This window comes from Capra hircus, chromosome 1 (assembly GCF_001704415.2).
Source record: "Capra hircus breed San Clemente chromosome 1, ASM170441v1, whole genome shotgun sequence".
NCBI classification, from domain to species: domain Eukaryota; kingdom Metazoa; phylum Chordata; class Mammalia; order Artiodactyla; family Bovidae; genus Capra; species Capra hircus.
The window spans coordinates 44,941,939-44,958,586 of NC_030808.1; the positions used below are offsets into that span (position 1 = coordinate 44,941,939).

General features: G+C 39.1%; 1 protein-coding gene across 9 annotated transcripts in view; it reads right to left on the reverse strand.

Annotated features, from left to right (window-relative positions):
- The window catches only part of ABI3BP (ABI family member 3 binding protein), a 291,620-nt gene that overhangs the window by 1,540 nt on the left and 273,432 nt on the right, over positions 1-16,648 (reverse strand). For all 9 annotated transcript variants that reach the window (XM_013974409.2, XM_013973792.2, XM_013974524.2 and 6 more), the window contains 4 exons: positions 4,298-4,377; positions 3,561-3,590; positions 2,664-2,825; positions 1,315-1,437 (listed from right to left, as the gene is read on the reverse strand). In XM_013974409.2, the coding sequence (XP_013829863.2) occupies positions 1,315-1,437; positions 2,664-2,825; positions 3,561-3,590; positions 4,298-4,377 (395 nt within the window). The remainder of the gene's footprint in view (positions 1-1,314; positions 1,438-2,663; positions 2,826-3,560; positions 3,591-4,297; positions 4,378-16,648) is intronic.

Below are 16,648 nucleotides of genomic sequence, written 5' to 3' on the forward strand. Positions count from 1 at the left end.
TACTTTCTGCACATTATAACCTAGAGGTAGTCTGAAGAAGTGGCCTGGGTAGAGGTGTGTTGTCCTAAAATGTTAGGAAACAAAAGGGGGGTAGTTCTAAGATAGCTAAATGTCTAAGAACTAAACTTCGGTGAAATCATCCTTCAAGGACCTTACACTAAATGGTTTAAAATTCTGCTGAGAATGTAAAATGTTATGGAAATAGACAGAACTTGTATTTTCTATCTAGTTCCTGAGTGGCTATAGTTTCAATTTTCTGTTAATGAGTTCACAGATCTTACTCAGTCATCTTTTACTGTGGTTGCTATTTTTAATGCCAGTGACCAAAATATATAGCTAAAAAACAAGTCTCTCTTGGTAGCTCCTGAGTAGTAATGGATATATAATTTACCCTCTCCTACCCTACCTAGACAGGGATTGATTTTCAGTCTTTTCAGTCCTCATGACACAGTTTGGTGCTAAAGTGTCTTTAGAAAGTTGCAGTGGTTAGTCACTTCTTAGCAGAATTCTATTTTCATTGTGTAAATTATTTATAAGGCAAATAATATTTTTCCTTTTATGATAGTAGGAAAACGAAAGTGTGAGTTGCTCAGTAGTGTCCGACTCCTTGCAACCCTGTGGACTGCAGCCCTCCAGATTCCTCTGTCCATGGGATTATCCAGGCAAGAATACTGGAGTGGGTTGCCATGTCCTTCTCCATGATAGTAGTAAAGCTTTCTTTAATTTTTTTGGGAAGGAATTAAAACCTGCCTGTGTGCTGAGTATGACAAATTATAAAGGTAGTACATGAGTGATTTAAGTTTGGGAAATGCTTAAAGTTTCTTTCAATAGCTGCTTTTGCAGATTCAGGTTTTCTTAAAGTAGAATGTATGTGTCAGCAACAGAGTCTTGAGGAATGGGGTGAAAGTTGAGAAACTTCTATTAAAGTCTTCATGTTAAGGTCTTATGTAGACAGTCTTATCTTCCTTGGCAGGTAGAGTAGGAAGACTACAGATTGATTTTTTAAATGATTGCTTTGTTCAGCCTGAGGGCTTCCCTGGTGGCTTGGACAGGAAAGAATCCACCTGCCAATGCAGGAGACCTGGGTTTGATCCCTGGGTCCAGATGAGCCCCTGAAGGAGGAAATGACAACCCACTCTAGTATTCTTGCCTGGAGAATCCCATGGACAGAGGAGCTTGGTGGACTACAGCCCATGGGGTCACAAAGGTCAGACATGACTGAGCAGCTGACACTTTAACTTTTTGCTCAGCCTGAATGTTTTTTGGGTTCATTTGTAAAAGCCTCTTGCTTTTGAGCAAGCTCAGAAAACCTACCTTCTTTGGTGGGTAACTGGTCAGAAGAGAGTTGCTGTCCTGTGCGTCCATCTAAAAATGAGTCCACAAACTGGCAGTGATCTTCCCCGTGGCCTCTCTGATCGCCTATGTTATAAAATTTTCCTGGAAATTAAAAGGATCATGAGGTATTTGTTTGATTTGGGATAACTCTGAAATAAACTTTCAAATAATCCGTCTTCCATGTTCTTGTACTTCCCACCTGTTCATTCTAGTTCAAGTCATAGTGTTCTTTAAGGGAACCATAGACTCTCCCAGCTGCATCCTTACTTTTACTCTTGCCTTTCCCTATTCTTCCTCTCCTCCTCCTCCCACAGATTAGTCATCTTTTCAACGTGCAACTCAGATAGTTACTTGCCTCCATCAATCTCTCCAGCAGTCTTCTGTTACACTCAGAATAAAACCCAGTCCCTACCCAGTTTCCAAGCTCCACGTGCTTACATGCCTGCCTGAGCTTCCTGTACTAAGCCTCAGCCGTGCTGGTAAACTGGAGAGGCGTTTCTGCTACAGGCCTTCCTGTAATCTTCCTCTATCTCTGCTGCTTTATCCCTTGGTCTTTCTTGGTTCTTTCTCAGTTTTCTTCTCAGCATAAGTGTTACCTTTTGAGGAAAGCTTTTAGGAAAGCTTTTCCTAAACATTTTAACTAAAGGAGCTTTCATTCCATTTTCTTATTTACGTATTTGTTGTCTGTCTCTCCCCACTAGATTGAAAGCTTCAAAGAGCAGGAAGAAATGGTTGGGAATGCCAAGAAAATGACTTTGTACAAGTCATGTGTTAATATGTAGCTAAGGGAGTCACAGACTTATAAAAGGGGGGCAGCAACAGTCCTGCTTTGTCCCCAGCAACGTCAGAACAAAACAGATACTATTCGTTAAATGATGGAACAAATGTCTACCTTCCTATGTTGGGGTTTAAAATTTTTACTGTATGAATATAGAAAAGAACCCACTGAGTGGAGGCAAGGGGTTATTCCTTCTGGCTGATTGTCTTAACCTTGCTCTTGTCTCTTGACAGACTTAAAATCTTAAATAGGTCATACTCCTTCCATAATTATTGTTAGATACACTCATTTTACTACCAGTAAGCTTTTCATTCTGGGTTGGCTGTAACATAATTGAACTTGGATGTGACTAGTTTCTCTACATTCAACTTTGCCATGATGGCACTGTTTCAAATTGCATTTTCATTATTTACCTCGTTACAGCATTTCTCAGATGCTAAGATTCCAATAACACCTTGCTCAAATAGAAAACCCGTCTTTCTGTCATGTCTGGCAGAGTCCATAGAAAAGTCTAAGTTACAGAATGCTACAGAGCATTTCCTGTTCTTACCTGTGAGGGAGTCACTCAGGTAAATCTTGTATCTGAGAGAGTTGCACAGCTGCACCCCTACAAACTTCTTATACCATGTCCTTTTGACATACTGTTTGCCCTTACATTCTGAGTAAGAGTCTGAGTTAAAGGGTCTTTCGGTCCATATGGCATCTCTTCCCGCTGCATAAAGAAAGCACGTGGTTTGAGTTTAGTATCTAACTTTGGGTCCTGAAGAGCTATCTTAAAAGCTTTTTAAAAAGCAGTTTGCAATGTTCATTGTCAGCCTGCTGATACCTGGTTTTCTCCAGTGCTAAATATTGAAGCGAAAAAATACAGGTATTTAAACACGTAAGCCCCCCCACTAATTTTCTGTCAATAGTGAGGTGAATCTTGGAGCAGTAATGTGTTGAAGTTGCTTAGTTTCTGCAGTGCTCAACAGCATCACATTAGGAACAAAATTAGGTTTCTTTTTCTGAGATAAACCGTTTCAGTGTAAACAGTTGCTTTAATGTGACGTTATTAAAAGTGGAGATGAATTTGACAGAAAACAAAATTCTGTAAAGCAATTATCCTTCAATTAAAAAAGAATGAATAACCCTAACCCTACACAGTGGAATATAACACAGCAGTGAAAATAAATAAAGTCACAAAAGTGGAAGTGAGGGTGCTATATCTTAAACAGAAGATACGAGCCGGTCTGTTATATGAATGAAAAGCAGGTTTCAGAATACTCCACTTGTTCCCGAGACATCATAGGCTGTCTGTGTTACTGAACATTTTAGGTAAGCATTCACAGGTAATTGAAGAAGACTAAATGGACTAAAGTGAAATCATGACTCAAATTCTCCCGGGCCCATTTAGCTGAATCACTGTAGAGAAGCATGCAGTTGTGTTCTCATTGAGGTAGGTACTTACCAGAAACGGGCTCGCTCACTCTTGGGTCAGCTGAGGAGAAATAGCAAACAGAGTCAGCGTTTATTAGGTAAGTCCCAGTATTCCAATGACGTGGCAAAGAAGATGGGTGCTTAACAGATGTTACAGAGTCTTAGACGACATACACTCCTGCTAAAGTCCAAACTTGAAAATTGTGAGTTTTGGGGATGGTTCTGCACTGGAGAAGCTCAGCTATGTCTTTTATATGTGGTTTAAGTAGTTAGGAGTCTTTTTTGCTGTACTAGATTTTACTTCCGTTTTCAAATCTTTTTAGCTTCATAAAAAATCTGTTGACAAAATCACTAGGATGCCATGAACTGCAGTTGTGCAGATGTATCTCATTAAGGAACTGGAACTTAGGCCAGATCAGAAAATTTCACAGCTGTTCATCATACAAAGCTATCACATGAATTCCCTTTCTGGATACAACTGGCTCACTGTCTGACATTCTGATTCTAGGCATAGAGAGGTGCATTCATTCGCTATTGAGCATAGACTGACCTCATACTTCCTCTCACACTGATAAGCCGAGCATTTTTCTGACATGAAAATAGGAAAAGCCCAGGTGTTGCTTCTGTAAAAGGTACCTTCATTGGTTTTTCACATAGATGGGTTTTTGAAATCAAGAAATGATTTACCTCGTTTAGCTGGTTTCAGACAAGCTATGCAAACACTGTGACCCTTTATATCCAGCTAGGAATTCTGGCTGATGTATTTACCTGATTCAGTACTGAAGGCCACTGTGTTGCTAGGTGGCCCTTCACCAAGTGGGTTTTTGGGTTTCACCTGGAATTCATAGCTGAAGGAGAAAAAGAGAACAACATTCTTCAGAAGTAGGAAACAACATCTGGTCATACTTAATGTTCCTCCCAGTTGTGTTTTGAAATCACCATGATGTTGAATGCACTTATGTTCTAGAAGCAGCTTCAGGAAAAGAAAAATTTCTTTACTGTTCAAACAGCTTGTCTGTTTTCTAAAAGAAAGGGGTTAATAAAAAAAAGACTGTTCTCTTTTAAAATCTCCAAATTAACAGAATAGAAATAGCTGAGCAGGTTGTTAATAGACATCCAGGAAAGCAACATTCGGCGGACCCAGGCTAATTCCAGTAATCAGGAGTCTCAGTTTTTTTCAAACGATTAGCTACTTCCTTGGAGCAAAGAATTGCAAAACTCCCAACTCGGGTTGTTGCCTTAGACTTAGTGTTCCTCACCGTGGGGTTTGAACTACTACATATGTGAGAATCATGATAGAGTTGTAATGGAGAAAGTTTATTTAAAATGCAGATTTTTTTGCTCCATCATAGCTACTGAATCCATTTTTGAGGGCTTCCAGAGAGGTATTTATAGTAAGTTTCTGAGGTGAATCCTGTGGCCACTGACACATGAGAACTAGATAAACTATGGGAACAGATGCATATGAAAATACTATGTTGCAGGAAGTTGCTGATTATATCACCTGGAACTCGCATCTTATGTGGATCATACGAAGTCACGATACATCCTGAGTAATGGCAGGGTAATGTCACCTCAGAATAAGCATGGGCATAAAGACACCCCCTTTTCCCTCTATAAGCAGATTCATATGGACCAGGTCCTTAACCCTTTATGTCAAAAAAAAAAAAGACAAGCCCATATCCCTAATAGTTAAAAGTTTGTTTGATTTCTGTCCTTAAGAATTATGCACTAAATTGCTAGGCAATATTTGACAAATTTCACCCATAGAATACTCAAGCAGAGCAAATCCTTTTAAATTCAAACAGAAGCTATTTGCCGTTTGCCTAAAACTAAGAGTTCGTTTTAGTAGCAGACTTGGTAGGAAAGTAGTTTCAAATGTAAAACCAGCTTGAGTCACCTGAGAATTGTGAGTTTCAAAATTTTGAAAGACTTGGAAATAATTCCCCTTTTTGAAAAGTTTATAATTGACTAAGAGTGCAGAACACACACACACAAAATTTTATTAAAAAAGTGAAAGACAGAAGGATGGCAGCTCTCAGGTACAGAGGATAACCAAGTGAGCAATGACAGGAAAACTCTCTAGGGCTCAAAGGATTTTTGGCTACTGAGGCATTGCATTAAAACACTGCTGCAATCTACAAGGAAGACAGATTGTAGTATTATAATGCCAACCACTTTTTGAGTGCTTCCTATGTACTCAAAAAGTACACTACATATAAAAAGTAATACAATACACACAAACCCCAAGAAATAAGTATTAATCCTATTTATCAGTTGAGAACAATCAGGCTCTTAACTATCGTACTCTTATTGTCTGCTTTTCTAAACTTCCAAACTTTGTGATATAGGGATTAAAATATGCAGAGTTTTTATAGTGAGAGACTGCACATGAAAGAATTTTTGTAAACTAATCAGCTGGTAGAAAGTGCCATTATCCTTTGCATAAGAGACTGCTGATATAAAGCCACCCATCTCATTTAAATAAATTGCACATACGTCAGGTGCTTTGGCATAGAATATTTCCACAGATTAAATTCTAGCTCAGAGGCCTCATGAACTTACAAAAAAGAGAAAATCATCCCCCTGTGGTGAACTGAAAATGGAAAAAAGAAATCACAGGCATCTAGACTTTGATTCAAGTGGGTAATGCATTCCACATTCTAGGCCATTGCCAAAAATCTCTGCTTTGGCCAAGTCTGATGAAATTATTTCTGTGTCTTTTTTATTTCACAGTTATTTACACTTCAGCTATATTTGTAGTATGGCCACAAATATTGATAAGCTACTTTTGGGGGGGTTTTGGCCACCATTTTATGATACTTGACAAGTTTTGAAGAAATCATGTTAAACCAAGTTTAACTAATAGCATGGGAACTAAAAGGCACATATTTTTGGCTGATTAAACAAAATATAAAAATGGCATATTTTAAAAGGCAAAATTTTTCCCAAGAAGCACATTTTGTCATGAGATTTATGACACTGTAGGTATAAGAGTAATGTCTTACATAGAGAATAGACTTATGGACACGGGGAGAGGGTGAGGTGTATGGAAAGAGTAATGTGGAAACTTACATTACAATATGTAAAATAGATAGCCAAGGGGAATTTGCTGTATGGCTCAGCAAACTCAAAACAGGGGCTGTGTATCAATCTAGAGGGGTGGGATGGGGCTGGAGATGGGAGGGAGTTTCAGAAGGGAGGGGGTATATGTATACTTATGGCTGATTCATGTTGAGGTTTGACAAAACAAAATTCTATAAAGCAATTATCCTTCAATAAATAAAATTTTTTAAAGTAATGTCTTAGAGAAAATATTGATTGCACATAGGAAATAAGCATAGCATTTTAGCTATGCAAAAATGCTTGGAGAAGAAAGTTATTTGAAATAAAAAGTACAGAATAAAATTTCAAATAGAATATTTGGAAGATAAACACAAATAATAGGGAAAAAAGATGAAAAATGTGAGAAAATATGGGGATGAGCAGATTATTTCAGGGAATACAAAACTAGTAGATTCTACAAGAGAGAGGAGGGGAAAAGGAAGGTAGGAAATTACCCTAGAAGTTTTTAAGTAATTTCCCATAACTGAAAGACATGGGTTTCTAGGTTTAAAAGGCCTAATACTTGCCAAGCAATAAAAAACAGAAAAAGACTAATGCATAGAAATTGCAAAATTTTAGAGTACTAGGATAAAGACTAGATCTTAAGTGTTTCTGAAAAGGAAACTGGTCACATTCAAAGAATCCAAAATCAAAATGACATGTGACAGCAACTCCAGAAGTTAAAAAACAATGGAACAATACTTTCAAGGGTTCATGTTATCCTACAATCTATGTTTAGCTAAACAGTATCAGAGTAAAGCACGGATATTTTCAGACACATAAGGACCCAAAAATATCTTCCATAACCTCTCTTGAAGGTGTGTTTCTCAAGAAATGACAGAAAGCAAGGGAGTAAAGAAGGAAGACAAGGATATAGGAATTATCCTCAACATAGGAGAGAGACAAAAGATGATGGTGAGGGGCCCCAGGAGATGTTGCCATGAACAAACACATGTAACAAATAGGTGACTTGAATATTTGGCCATTTGGAGAAATAATCTAGACATACAGATTTAATTAACAGAAGAAACACCTAAAATAATTGAAAATGAGAGAGGGTGTACTAAGGTGTAATAGGAGGCCCCAAACCCTCCTCTTCCCACAGACACTTTGAATGTACATCTGCACATAGAGCAGTTCCCTCTGAAATAGATCCAGAAAGAAGCTGAGCAACCCCTCTACATTTGGGAATTTAGAGAATACCTGTATCAAGATGAGTAGCAAGGGCTGGGACACACTTGCCATAAATCCCACCCTTGACACAGCACCATATAGTCAAGAGGGAACTCCCAACTTCCTGAGGAGCAAAGGGTTTATAACCCACATCTAACATCCCAACTTTTAAGACTCACCTGAGGGATCGGTCCCCTAAGCACCTGGCTCTGAAAGCCATCAGGGCTTGTGTTTATGAAAACCATAAGGATATAGCAAATAAGCTGTTCTTACAAGTGCATGAGCAGTCACGATGGCTATGCCCCTAGTGGAGGGCAAAAGGGCAAAATCACCTATTTTTCTGCCAGTGTTAAAAGACAATCCCCGAGGACCAGGATTTTTTTTTTTTTTTAGGGCCAGGATTTTAATTTAGCAAGTATCTGGGGGCTATGATCCCCCTTGGAAACCAGGGAAGCCATTGGAAAGTTGCTGGTATCTCCCTGGAAGGAGGTTGTAACATGTTTGTGCCCAAAGTTTATAGCTTCCATCCAAAGGGATGAATCCTTGGATCACCTGACTCTGATAGCCAATGGGGCCTTGCATTCATGAGTCCCACAGGACTGTGGCAAAGAAGCAATTTTTAACTAGCTAGTCCCCTAGGGCTCAGCACAGAGGGAGCAGGCAAAAATGCCCATCTTCCTACTTTTCCCTGAAAGGGGTTTATCTGCATACTTTAAAAGCTGACATCTGAGGGTGAGGCTTCTAGTTTTAGCACACATTTAGAGACTGGCTGTGATCTTCTCCAGAGATGGGTAAGTTGGCAGACACATTCCCTGCCTTCTCCCCCCAGCCTGCTCCAACAATAAAAATAAATCACTAATATGTCCCTGGAAGGGACTTGTACAAATGGCTGAGTCTCAACTTTCACAACTACTGCCCAAGGGATAGGTCTCCATATTGCCTGCTCTGAGAGGCAATTTGTGCTCACAAATACACGGGGCTAGCAAACCAAGAACCAGTTTTTAATGCACACAGAGCACATTTCCCTACCCCACCCCACTCCCCACCCCAACTATATCCTGGGTTCAGCAGGCAAAAAACAGCCATCTCCCAGTGTTTCCCAGGAAGGGGCTTAACTACTTAATTTCCCAACTGCTACCTAGTGCTTAGCTTGTTATCAGCCTGCATCTAGATGCTGACCGTGATTCTCCCCTTCGGGACACTAATGAGTTTTGGCACACCCCCAAATACTATAAGCCACTAAAGATAAAGAAAGTTTCTTAGACAATCTCAGAGGTTTGAGAAACAAATAGGAGCTCAGGTTCAGTTCAGTTCAGTTTCTCAGTCGTGTCTGACTCTTTGTGACCCCATGAATGGCAGAACGCGAGGCCTCCCTGTCCATCACCAACTCCCAGAATCTGTTACTAGGGAAGAGAATAAGAAGAAAACGCTCTCCTTTTTTGTTCCTTAACAAGGATGACCCTCAAAAATCAGTTTTGGGTAACATTAGATGAAGGGGCTTCCTCTGTGACTCAGCTGGTAAAGAATCTGCCTGCCAATGCAGGAGACATAAGAGATGTGAGTTCAATCCCTGGATCAGGAAGATCCCCTGGAGGAGGGCATAACTATCCACTCCAGTATTCTTACCTGGAGAATTCCATAAACAGAGGAGCCTGGCAGGCTACAGTCCATGGGGTTGCAAAGAGTTGGACAAGACTGAGTGCCTCACACTTTCATTTTTCAACATTATATGAAATATTGAAAAAATGAAAGGCATATTACACCTCTAGTGAAATAATTGGCTTAGTTGACCATCAGCGACCCCATGAACTACAGCACGCCAGGCCTCCCTGTCCATCACCAACTCCTGGAGTCGATCCAAACCCATGTCCATCAAGTGGATGATGCCATCCAGCCATCTCATCCTCTGCCATCTCCTTCTCCTCCTGCCCTCAATCTTTCCCAGAATCAGGGTCTTTTCCAATGAGTCAGCTCTTCACATCAGCTAGCCAAAGTATTGGAGTTTCAGCTTCAACATCAGTCCTTCCAATGAACACCCAGGACTGATCTCCTTTAGGATGGACTGGTTGGATTTCCTTGCAGTCCAAGGGACTCTCAAGAGTCTTCTCCAACACCATAGTTCAAAAGCATCAATTCTTCAGCACTCAGCTTTCTTTCTAGTCCAAATCTCACATCCATACATGACCACTGGAAAAACCATAGCCTTGACTAGACAGACCTTTGTTGGCAAAGTAATGTCTCTGCTTTTTAATATGCTGTCTAGGTTGGTCATAACTTTCCTTCCAAGGAGTAAGCGTCTTTTAATTTCATGGCTGCAATCACCATCTGCAGTGATTTTGGAGCCCAGAAAAATAAAGTCAGCCACTGTTTCCACTGTTTCCCCATCTATCTGCCATGAAGTGATGGGACCAGATACCATGATCTTAGTTTTCTGAATGTTGAGCTTTAAGCGAACTTTTTCACTCTCCTCTTTTACTTTCATCAAGAGGCTCTTTAGTTCTTCCCTTTCTGCCATAAGGGTGGTGTCATCTGCATATCTGAGGTTATTGATATTTCTCCCAGCAATCTTGGTTCCAGCTTGTGCTTCCTCCAGCCCAGTGTTTCTCATGATGTACTCTGCATATAAGTTAAATAAGCAGGGTGACAATATACAGCCTAAACTTACTCCTTTTCCTATTTGAGCTGAGGTTGGGCTAATTCAAAAGGTTTATTTCCTACCTGAGACCATTCCATCATGACTGGGAGAGGTGGCTGTTTTATCTAATGTCTAGAAAGCAAACACCTCATAAAGAGTTCAAAATAATAGTCATTAATATGCCCGCCAAGGTCAGGAGAACAAAGTTAACAGAAAATATTTAAAAGTGCCAAACTGGAAAACAGAAGTTAAGAGTGTAACACTTGACCTGAAAACGTCATCAGAGGAGTTCAACAGCAGAGTGGATTAAGGAGAAGAAAGCGTGAGTGGATGTGAAGATGGGCCTGTGAAATTCATCCAATCAGAGGAGCACCAAAAAAGACAGCTTAAGGGATGTATGGGACATCACCAAATGGACCAGTATATGCATTATTTGAGTCCCAGAAGGGAGTGGGGAGAGGGAAAGAAAAGGGGCAGAAAGCTTATTGAAAGAAATAACAGCTGAAAACTTTCCTAACCAGGGTAAAGAAACATTCAGACCCAGGAAAGCTAGAGAGTTCCAATGGAATCCAAATAGCTCCATCCCAACATTAACTTTAAAAGACCTGCATTAATGACATTAAATTTTCAAAAGTTAAAAATAAGGAAAGAATCTTAAAAGCAGCAGGGGAAAAGCAACTTGTTATGTACAATGGAGTTCCCATAACAACATCAGCAGATTTTTCAGCAAAAACTTTCAGGCCAGAAGGGAGCAGCATGATACAGTCAAAAGTGCTGAATTTAAAAAAAAAAAAAAAATCAGCGAAGTTGGTCTTCAGAATTGAAGGGAAAATAGAGTTTCCCAGACAGACAAAGGCAAACAGTTCATCACCACTACATCAGCCTTACAAGAATGTTAAAGAGAGGTCTTCAAATAGAAATGGAAGGATGGTAATTAGTAACAGGAAAACATAAAAGTATAAAACTCAATGGTAAAAGTAAATATGCAGTTACATTTAGAATACTCTAATATTTAAATTGTGGAGAGTAAATCACTTATAACTCTAATGTGAGAGTTAAAAAACAAAAATACTACAATAACTATAATTGCAATAATTACTGGATATACAGTGTAAAAATGTAAATTATGACATAAAAACAAAACATGGAGGGAAGAGTATAAAAAATAGAGCTGGTGTGTGTTTGAAGTTGTCATTAACTTAAATAGACTTTATGTAAAATAGACATGATATTTTATGTAAATTTGGCAACTACATAAGTAATAAATAATGGTAACTACAAAGTAATAACCAGTAATATATATATATACACACACACAAAGAACATAATCACAGCATAGCACTACAGAAAGTCACCAGATCACAAAGGAAGAGAAGAAGAGATGAAGAAAGGAACAAAAGAATTACAAAAGAAAATAGCAATTGTATGTCCATATCTAACAATAATTACTGTAAATGTAAATGGACCAAACTCAGGGAAGCCACTTTAATACTTCAGTTCAGTTCAATTCAGTTGCTCAGTCGTGTCCGACTCTTTATTCACAGATATATGGAGATTAAATAACAAACATATATAAGAGCAATCAAAATATATCTTGAGCCAAAGGAAAATGGAAAGACAACATAACAAAATTTATGGAATACCTCAAAAGCAATTCTATGAGAGAAATTTATAGTAAATAAATTTAACAAATACCTATAATATTAAGAAAAAAAGATATCAAATAAACAACCTAACTTTACACCTCAGGAAAAAGAAAAAGAACAGGCTAAGCCCAAAGTTAGTAGGAGGAAGGAGATAACAAAGAGCAGAGCAGAAGTAAAAGAAATAGGGACCAGAAAAACAATACAAAAGATCAGTAACACTAAGAGCTGGCTTTTCAAAAAGATACACAGAACTGACAAACTTCTGGCTAGAGTAACAGAAAAAAAGGGAGAGCTCAAGTAGAATCAGGAAATCAGAATAAAAGAGGAGACATTAAAACTGCTGCTGCTGCTGCTAAGCTGCTTCAGTCGTGTCTGACTCTGTGCGACCCCATAGACAGCAGCCCACCAGGCTCCTCTGTCCATGGGATTTTCCAGGCAAGAGTACTGGAGTGGGCTGCCATTGCCTTCTCTGGACATTAAAACTGGTGCTACAGAAATACAAGGGATTGTAGGAGATCAGTGAACAATTATGAACAATTATACACCAACAAATTGAATAATCTAGAGGAAATGTATAAATTCTTAGAAACATAAAGCCTTTCAAGATTAAAGCATGAGAGAATAGATCATTTGAGTAGACTAATTACTAGGAAGGAGACTGAGTCAGTAACCAAAACTTCCCAAGAAACAAGAGCCCAGGACCAGATGTTTTTACTGGTGGTTTCAATAATTAACACCAGTCTTTCTCAAACTTTCCCAATAAATTGAAGGGGAGAGGGAAACTACCAAATTCATTTTATGAGGTCAGCATTACCCTGCCAGACGAGGACACTACAAGAAAAGAAAATTATAATCCAATATTCTTGATGAAATATAGATGCAAAAATCCTCAACAAAATATTAGCAAACCCAAGTTCATCAATACATTAGAATGATCATAAACATGATCTAGTGGGATCCATTCCAAGAATGCAAAGATGGTTCAACATTTACAAAATAATGTGACATACCACATTAACAAAAAGAGGGGTTAAAAAACTATATGGTTTATATGACCTCAATAGATGCATGAAAAGATTTGACAAAATTCAACATTCTTTCTTGATAAAAACTCTCAACAAACTTGGTATACAGGGAACATACCTCAAGATAATAAAGGCTTGTAGGATAAGCCCACAGCTAACATCATACTTAACGATGAAATGCTGAAAGCTTTTCCTCTCTCAGGAACAAGACAAGAATCCTTATTCTCACCACTTTTATTCAACATAGCACTGGAAGTCCTGGCTAGAGCAATCAGTCAAGAGAAGGCAATAAAAAACACCCAAATTGGAAAGGAAGACGTAAATTTTTTTCTATTTGCAGATGATGACATGATATTATATGTAGAAAACCCTAAACACTCAACCAAAAAGCTGCTAGAACTAATACATTTGGTAAAGTTGTAGTTCAGTTCAGTTCAGCTCAGTCGCTCAGTCGTGTCCGACTCTTTGCAACCCCATGAATCGCAGCACGCCAGGCCTCCCTGTCCATCACCAACTCCTGGAGTTCACTCAGACTCACATCCAAAAGTTGTAGGATCCTGTATTAATATATAGAAATCTGTTGGATTGTCTATATACCAAAAATTATCAGAGAGAGAAATTAAGGAAACAATTTAGAAACAATTTAGCCTCAAAATTTACCATAGCCTCAAAAATAATAAAATATTTAGGAATAATTTTATTTAAGGAGATGAAAGATCTGTACACTGAAAATGTAAAGACACTGTTGAAAGATATTGAAGAATATATCAATAAAATGAAAGATATTCCACAATCCCTTATTTTATACCATATATAAAAGTCAGCTCAAAATGGTTTAAAGACTTGAACACAAAACCTGAACTCATAAAACTCCTCAAAACTATTCAAATCCCTAAAGGAGGATGGCATCAAGGTTTTGCATTCATTATGTAAGAGAATCTGAAAGATCCAACAGTGGCCACAGGACTGGAAAAGGTTAATCCTCATCCCAGTTCCCAAGAAGGGTAGTACCAAAGTATGTGCTAACCATCAGACAGTTGCATTCATCTCCCATGCTGGTAAGGTCATGCTTAAAATCTTGCATGCTAGGCTTCAGCATTATGCAAACCAAAGCCTTCCAGATATCCAAGCTGGTTATAGAAAAAGAAGAGGAACTAGAGATCAAATTGACAACATTTGCTGGATTATAGAGAAAGCAAGGACATTTCAGAAAAAAACATCTATCTGTTTCTTCAACTAGGCTAAAGCTTTTGACCGTGTGGATCGTGACAAACTGTGGAAAGCTCTTAGTGAGATGGGAATACCAGACCATCTTATCTGTCTCCTGAGAAACCTGTTTGCAGGTCAAGAAGCAACAGTTAGAACCCTGTATGGAACAACTGATTGGTTCAAGATCGACAAAGGAGTATGACATGGCTGTCTGCTGTCACCCTTTTTGTTTAACCTGTATGCTGAGCACATCGTGAGAAATGCCAGGTTGGATGAGTTAGAAGTTGTACAAGTTGGAATCAAGATAGGCGGGAGAAACAACCACCACCTCAGGTATGCAGATGATACCACTCTAATGGCAGAAAGTGAAAAGGAACTAAAGTGCCTCAATGAGGGTGAAGGAGGAGGGTGAAAGAGTTGACTCAAGACTAAATATTAAAAATCTAAGATCATGACATCCAGCCCCATTACTGCATGGCAAATAGAAGGGGAAAAGGTGGAAGCAGTGACAGATTTCCTCTTCTTGGGCTCCAAAATCATGGCTGCGGATGGTAACTGCAGCCATGAAATCAGAAGACAATTGCTTCTTGGCAGGAAAGTGATGACAAACCTAGACAGTATGTTGAAAAGCAGAGACATCACTCTGCTGACAAAGGTCCGTATAGTCAAGACTATGGTCTTCCTAGTGGTCACTTAATGGTTGTGAGATCTTGGCCATAACGAAGGCAGAACACCAAAGAATTGATGCCTTTGAACTGTGGTGCTGGAAAAGACTCCTGAAAGACCCTTGGACATCAAGGAGATCAAACCAGCCAATCTTAAGGGAAATCAATCCTGAATATTCACTGGAAGGACTGATGCTGAAGCTCTAGTATTTTAGTCATCTGATGTGTACCCACGACTCATTGGAAAAGTCTCTGATGCTGGGAAATATTGAAGGCAGAAGGAGAAGAGGGCATCAGAGGATGAGATGGCTGGGCGGCATCACCGATGCAATGAACATGAACTTGGGCAAACTTTGGGAGATGGTGAGGTACAGGGAGGCCTGGTGTGCTACAGTCCATGGGGTTGCAAAGAACAGTCAACTAGGTGATTGAGAGCAACAACAAGCTCCTTTATGTTCGTCTTGGTAATAATTTTTGGATCTGACACCAAAAGCAAAAGCAACAAAAGTGAAAATAAACAAGTGAGACTACATCAAGCTGAAAATCTGTACAGCAAAGGGAACCACCAACAAATGAAAAGGCAACCTATGGAATGGAAGAAAATATATGCAGATCATACATCTGATAAGTGGTTAATATCCAAAATACATCAGAAACTCACACAACTCAACAGCAGAAAAGTCAATGATCCAAGGGAAAAATGTACCAAGGACCTGAAAAGACCCCTTTCGAAAGAAAATATACAGATAGCCAATAGGCAAATGAAAGAATGCTAAAGACATCACTAAGCATCAGAGAAATGCACATCAAAACACCAACGAGATGTTACCTCACACCTGTTAGAATGTCTATTATCTGAAAGACCAGAGATAGCAAAAGCTGGTGAGGATAGGAGTAGAGGGAATCCTTGTGCACTACTGGAATGTAAACTGGTACAGTCACTCTGGAGAACAGTATGGAAGTTCCTCAAGAAACGAAAAATAAAAGTACCATATGATTGATTCTATTCTTTGCAGCCAAAGATGGAGAAGTTCTATACAGTCAGCAAAAACAAGACGGGAACTGACTGTGGCTCAGATCATGAACTCCTTATTGCAAAATTCAGACTTAAATTGAAGAAAGTAGGGAAAACTGCTAGACCATTCAGATATGACTTAAATAAAATCACTTACAATTATACAGTGGAAGTGAGAAATAGATTCAAGGGATTAGATCTGATAGACATAGTGCCTGGAGAACTATGGACAGAGGTTCATGACATTGTACAGGAGGCAGTGATCAAGACCATCCCCAAGAAAAAGAAGTGCAAAAAGGCAAAATGGTTGTCTGAAGAGGCCTTACTAATAGCTGTGAAAAGGAGAGAAGTGGAAGGCAAAGGAGAAACGGACAGATATACCCATTTGAATGCAGAGTTCCAAAGAATATCAAGGAGAGATAAGAAAGCCTTCCTCAGTGATCAGTGCAAAGAGGGGCTCAGTAAAGGACAGAAATGGTATGGACCTAACAGAAGCAGAAGATATTAAGAAGAGGTGGCACGAATAAACAGAAGAACTATACACAAAAAGATCTTCATGACTCAGATAACCACTCACGTAGAGCCAGACATCCTGGAATGTGAAGTCAAGTGGGCCTTAGGAAGCATCGCTATGAACAAAGCTAGT